This window comes from Belonocnema kinseyi, chromosome 8 (genome assembly GCF_010883055.1).
Source record: "Belonocnema kinseyi isolate 2016_QV_RU_SX_M_011 chromosome 8, B_treatae_v1, whole genome shotgun sequence".
NCBI classification, from domain to species: domain Eukaryota; kingdom Metazoa; phylum Arthropoda; class Insecta; order Hymenoptera; family Cynipidae; genus Belonocnema; species Belonocnema kinseyi.
Window position 1 is genome coordinate 127,184,573 of NC_046664.1, and position 6,726 is coordinate 127,191,298.

A 6,726-nucleotide genomic window follows, 5' to 3' on the forward strand; every position below is an offset into this window, starting at 1 on the left:
CCGTCAACGGGGTATGTATATGGCCATTATTTCGATTTTGTGTCATTATTAAAAATAGATTTTTTGAACGAAACATTCATCATTTTTAGTAGAATATCGATTTTTTGCTAAACAATGCAACTGTTTGGTGAAAAATTAATCTCTTTTAGTTAAGGATGTAATTATTTTGTTGAAAATTCGCTTTGGTTGTTTAAACACAAATTTTTTAATTCTGAATTTACGAATTTTAGTAAAAATTCGACTTTCCCGGTGGGAAATTTATCTTTGTGGTAGCTAATTCAAATACTTAATTGACAAATTGATGTATTTTGATAAGAATGCATTTTTCGGTTCACAATGCAACTATTAGATACAAAACTTAATTGTTGTTTTAGAGAAATTATGTTTTGCTTCAAAATGCAAATAACTTTCTCGTTGAAAATTGGTTTGCTTCTATTGAGAATTCGCCTGTTCGATTGACAACTTTTTTTATTCCATTCGGCTGTTTTTCATTTAGAATAAAACTTTTTTTTCTCGAAAATATCAGCGACAATTTTGTTATAAACTGATATTTTTTAGTGGAAAATTCCACTACATACTTTAAAGTTCACCTACATTCTTCATTTTTCGGAAATATTAGGACCTCCCCATGTTTTAATTTTTAACCAAAGATGTAAATTTTCGAACAAAAAGAGTAATTTTCCACACAAAAAAATAATTATTAACAAAATGTGTACCTTTTCAATCAAATATTTAATTTTCATAACAAAATTTTGAATTTTCAACCGTACATACTTTTCTACCATACAGACGAATTTTCAACAAAATACAGTGAAACACTTCAATAGCCCTCCCTTCTGCAGCCATTCCGAGAATTGGCGACGCGCCGTAGGTAGGTACAACAGGAACTGCGCGGGGGCCGCGGGGTCTGCGCTTTTCACTCAGACGAGCAGTCAAGCGTGAACAAACAAAAGCGGAGCGAGCTACACTGAGTTAGTTCACACTCACCCTCAGCCCCAAAATCAGTGCAATAAAAGAGTTTCGCTGTACATGCATTGATGCAAATATTCATAAACATAATATATATTCAGATTTAGTACAATGTAACCATTTATATTTTTATAAAGAAACTAGATGAACAATCGCAACATTCTTAGACTGTACAGCATAATATATTTGTTATTTTATTATTATTTATTCAATAATTTATTTTTTCGACCTAAGGTCGATACAAATGAGTAACAATACATGATACAAATATAGAAAAAAAAATCGTGTGCAACCAGATTAAGCAGCAGAATAAAAAGAAGTAACTTACAAAAATAGTACAAGCGAAAAAATAATTTAAGGGTGTCAAGACAGTCATGTCTCCAGAATGAATGCTCTTATTTGTAGAATCTGCCGGACATACAATGCAACTTTGCGCAGCTCGTGTGGACAATTAGAGTTTAAAAGACTGAGCCAATACTGGCTACTGACTGCCATGGTTGCTGGGGGACCTAAGATTGATATTCTTGAGTCAGAATAGGCAGGACAAACAACTAGCAAATGATAAAGCTCCTCTGATACTGACAGGTTACATAGAGGGCAGAGTCCAGCAGGATAATAAGTAAATGTATATTCTCCAAAACGTATACAACCCCTGAGAGAGCCGAGAAGTCTAAGTTGAACAATAATAGAAGTTATATAAAAAGGTAAACTAAGACGCAGATTTGATTGGAATTCCGGATAGAGTTTAAGATGTGGGAAGACTTGAATGGAGGGATCTTTCATAGTCGGAGCGCCAGAGATAATCAGAAAAGTTATTTAGAAAAACATACATATTTTCAACGAGCGACGCAGAATCCAAGTCAAGCCACATTTTCTTCGAGTTACGGGTGAACATATTTTTGAGCTGGAGAACCCAGTTATACTTCGTGTTGCAATCAGGTGTTAAGGATATTGCCTTTAATTTAACAAAAAATATTTTAGGATACCTATCATCAGGCATACCCAACAACCTCGACAACCATCTCAGCGCTGACTTAATATCATAAGCTAACTGTAATCTTCCTGTCTCTAAGCGGAGGGCAAAATTCGGCGTGTATATTGGTAAGCCTAGTATTTTCTTAAAGAAAGAGGACTGTAATTTCTCGACTGAATCAAAGTACCTTAATCTCCAGAGTTCTATTGCGTAAAAAAGAACACTAAGTGTGAGGCTTCGATAAAGGGTCGTCTTAGTTTCCAGGCATTGGACTTATGCAAATAAAATTCTTGAAACAGCACCCATAGCAATATTCGCAGCAGACATTCTTTTTTCGAACTGTTTATAAAACAGACCCGAGTCTGATGTATTGACACCGATATAGACAAATTCGCTTACTATCTCCAGCTGAGTCTGTGCGTAGAAGAAGTTGTATTCACATGGGCTACCTTTGTGGTATACCATAACTTTTTGTTTTGCTTCGATGACCTTTAAAAAATTGATCATACAGTATTGGGCAATAAGCTTAATTTTTACTTGTAAGTCAGCCTGAGAGTAAGCGAATATGACTATGTCATCAGCATAAGTAAGTAGGATAACGTCACATAAGTGATCTATTGAAATTCCATGCGTACCGTGATTTCATAAGTACTCTTCTAGATCATATATTAAAAGTTCAAAAAGGAGAGGACTAAGGATCTCACCTTGAAGCACCCCGAAAGTTACCTTCACGGACGAAGTCAGACCCTCGCAAGTGCGACTAGACATTTTAACGTTATTATAGACATTTTTTATAATAAGTATAAGTTTAGTGGACATGCCTATCCTTAGAAGCTTGCTCCATAGGTGACAGTGGTTTACTGAGTCAAAAGCCTTTTGGAAATCTATATAAAAAGCAAAGATTCGTCGCTTTGGGATAGACAAATGGATTTGTGATGGTCAGATTTATCACCCTTTCTGGAAGGTTTTCGAAGAATTCATTGGGAATCCCATCCATCATTGTTTACAATCCACTGTATACAAATGGGAGCCTCAATCGGATAAAGAGAAAAAAGAAAGTCTTGCCATGCATGCATGCTTACATTGTTAGCCGAAGGAGACCGCAATCTAAATCTATTGACCGCTGCCCAAAAATCCTTAGCATTAATACAAGCCGTTAGTGAATTCAGCAGTGCATATTCGTGTTGCCTCTTCTTGGACCTACGTAACTACAGAAAAGATCTTTTGATTTCTAGTTATTTTGCCCCATCCGTATCGGCAAAACCCATGTAAAGCAAAAGTATCGGCAGACACCATTTAAAGATTGTCTAAGCCTACAGCGCGTGACTATACATTCTTTATCATCCGTTATGCGCTTTTGTGGTGTTTTGGATTTTCTTCTTGCCGAGGAGTGTTTCGGTCGAAATTTATTCATTTCCCTTTTCATTTTGGAGGGATTCGACCTCCGGAGAAGAGATCTGACGGTTCTCCAGCATAATACTGCTACCCTTGACAAACACGTTAATACCCGTATTTCTTAGCTTGGTAGCACTATTGTGGTATAGGGCTTTCCACTCTTTCCTTTCCTCTGGTGATCTGTTAAGTGTGACAGAAAGGTTTAACTCTTGGAAAGCTGGGCGTTTGTTGAATACCTCTTGCTTTCGTCTGCTAGAACTGAAACGCACTAGGACGGGTCGACTGCCTTGCGCCCTCCCCAGACGATAAATGGTGTCAATCTTCGACTCATTAAGTGATAAACCAACGCTAGTAAGAATATTGAGAACCTATGAGAAGAGGTCCCTGTTAGATTCCTCATCGTCCGGTAGGTTGTGAATCAAAATATTGTATGAGCGGGCTTATCGCTAAAGAAAATCAAGCTGTCACTTGAGTGAACCACACTTTTCCTCTAATTCCTGAAGACTTTCTTTCAGCTTTTTATACTGTGCTTTGGATGTGCTAAATTCGATCTTTAGAGCATCAAAATCGGACTTTAGTTAAGCTGTGTCTGTTTTAAGAAGTTTAACGTCCTTTTTGGTTTCCTCTGTGTCGGATTTGATGGAGTTTACAAGTTTCAGCAGATTTGCATCGCCACTCATTGTTGTAAATAGTAGCTAAGACTGGACAAATCACGCACACTACCTGAGGGGCAACGCAAAATTTATAAAGATGTCTGTTGAAGACCACAAGTTCCTCAGAAAGGCACAAAACCGTTCAGAATTCTGACAGAAAATCACAAAAACACGAACAAAAACTTATCCTAAAAGGTGTCACAGCACAAAACGAGCGCGTTGATAGGCATAGAAAAAATTTAGCACTTGAAACTCTGAATCAAATCAAGAAGTTCGTGCGCAGCACGAGAGACACGTCTTGCTCACATCGGCGCCATATTGCTACTCAATAAATTTGTTCTTTCCATTCAAATAGCTTGAGACTACGTTCCGAATTTAAGTTATTGATAAACATTAATAAACATTCGTTAATACATTTTTCTATAAACAATTCATCACAGTTTTTAATTATGGAATATTCCATGCATTTTTCTTAACTAAATCCGAGCATGCAGTGTTATTATTTATTCACAAGTTATTTTGATTTGAACTCGGATTTTTTTGTAAACTATTTATAACAGTTATTATTTCATAAAATATTCCACGAATTTTCCTTGTGTAAAGCTTAGCATACAGTCTTATTATTCTTGCACAAGCCATTTAGATTTTAAAATGGATTTTTTTACTTGAAACTGCCCAAAATGATTCTAAACTGTTTGTAAACATTTCAAAACTGTCAGGTTTTCTAAGTCACAATTATTAATACATGATCATTTCTAATAGAAAGGAATTTAACAATGTACAGCTTTTGAATTGAAATAATTCTAGATTTCAACCGATTACAAGCTGAAAACTTTAAGCCGACATCGTTTTTACAACATTTTCAACATTCAAACTGAATAATTGGAGGATATTTTGAAATATTGTATCCGATGTAGGTATTTAAGAGCTTTTTCAGAAATTTCTACGTATGCTTGAAAATTATATAGAAATTTTGAAAAATTTTCCGATATTTCAAGACTGTCTATTAATCTTTCATATATTAAACATTTTTCAAAAAATTACCAACAACGTTCTATCTTGAGACGATTGAAAAAAAACATTTACACACGGAAAGAAGTGATTACACTGAGAAAAATGGATTATACCCCGTTCATGATGGGGTTGATTACTCAGAATCCTTTGCACCTGTTTCTAGGTATGAATCCGTTCGAATAATTTTGTCAATTGCAGCTGCCCTGAATTTGCATAGTTTCCAATTTGATGTTAAAACCGCATTTTTGCACGGCGATCTAGACGAACCAATATACATGGAGCAACCTTATGGATTTGCACACGACAATAATTTCGTCTGTTCATTAAAGCATATTCTTTATGGCTTAAAGCAGGTTTCGCCCCAATGGAATTTGAAAATTGTTGATTTTCTGACTAGTCGAAATTATGTGCAGTCCCACGGTGATCCATGTATATTTATTTATGATGATGTAAAATTAAATGTAAAAATTTATATAGCATTATACGTCGAAGATGGATTAATATATGGTAATAATATAAAATTTATTTCAGGCTTACTAAAAGACTTGAAACAAAATTTAGAAATTGTTTATAGTGAAGGTGCGAATTTTGTTGGATTGCAAATCGAAAGAAGTGAAGATGACAAGAAAATTAAAATTCATCAAGAAGCTTATGCGAAAAATATTTTAGACAAATTTAATCATACAAATTGCTCTCCAGTCTCCACTCCTAACAGTACAGGAAATGAAATTTTTCATTGCGAGACAACTAAAAATGATTTTAAAGATTTTCCTTATCGCGAAGCGATAGGCTCAATAATGTTTTTAATGGTTGTAAGTAGACTTGATTTAGCATATGCCATAGGATTATTGAGTAGATTCATGCAAAATCCGCATCACGTACATTGGACAGCTATTAAACGTGTTTTGAAGTACATTAAAGGTACGCTTTCTTACGGTATAACATACGAAATTTGTACTAATAAAGTAGAAACTTCGGCCTTCAATGATGCTGATGATGCAAATGATCCTATCACGAGACGAAGTATAACTTGTTGGGTTATATTCTGTAATAACGGTTCAATTGCATGGCGTTCCAAAAAAAAACAAACACTTGTAGCTACATCGACAACTGAAGCTGTGTTCATTGCTCTTTGTGCTGTCACAAAAGAAGTTATGTAATATCGAAATCTTCTTAACGAACTATTGTTTATCAAAATACTGCAACAAAAATATATTGTGATAACCAAAGAGCAATATTTATTGTCATGAATCCTCATTGTACAAAACGCACTAGGCATATTGACGTACAGTTCTTTTATACATGCGAGAAGCAAAGGGGTAAAGAAACTAATGTAAAATATATTCCTACTGCGAATCAACTCGCTGATATTCTAACAAAAGGTTTAGCCAAGAAAAACTACAATATTTTGTTAAAGAGTTTGTTATGTATTAATTCATATAAAGTAAAATGCTAGATGAAGTGTTGAGAAAATAGCGCCTTTAACTTTGATAATATACCGAGCTGCATCCCCACTTCTCTTCTGTATTTTTGCACGTATGGGCGTTAAGAGTTAGTTCAGCTTCAGAGCTTATTCAGACAGCCACGGCTGAGAGCACTGTTAAACCCAACGATGTTCTTTCGTGCTTATTCCAAATTTATTTCTACTTGTTATTTAAGTTTGTGTTACAATTAATAAACGATTGTATCCAGAATCCATCCACTTTACTCCACAAATCTCAA

General features: G+C 35.0%; 1 protein-coding gene across 5 annotated transcripts in view; it reads left to right on the forward strand.

Moving 5' to 3' along the window:
* The window catches only part of LOC117177698 (exocyst complex component 6B), a 292,026-nt gene that overhangs the window by 222,907 nt on the left and 62,393 nt on the right, over positions 1-6,726 (forward strand). For 3 of the 5 annotated variants that reach the window (XM_033368563.1, XM_033368562.1, XM_033368564.1), the window contains one exon: positions 5,579-6,611. The exons of 1 other annotated variant lie outside the window; for it this stretch is intronic. In XM_033368563.1, coding sequence (XP_033224454.1) covers positions 5,579-6,164 — 586 coding nt within the window. In that variant the 3' untranslated portion in view covers positions 6,165-6,611. Of the gene's footprint in view, positions 1-5,535; positions 6,612-6,726 lie in introns of those variants that run through there. One more of the 5 variants, XM_033368569.1, reaches the window with a different exon arrangement.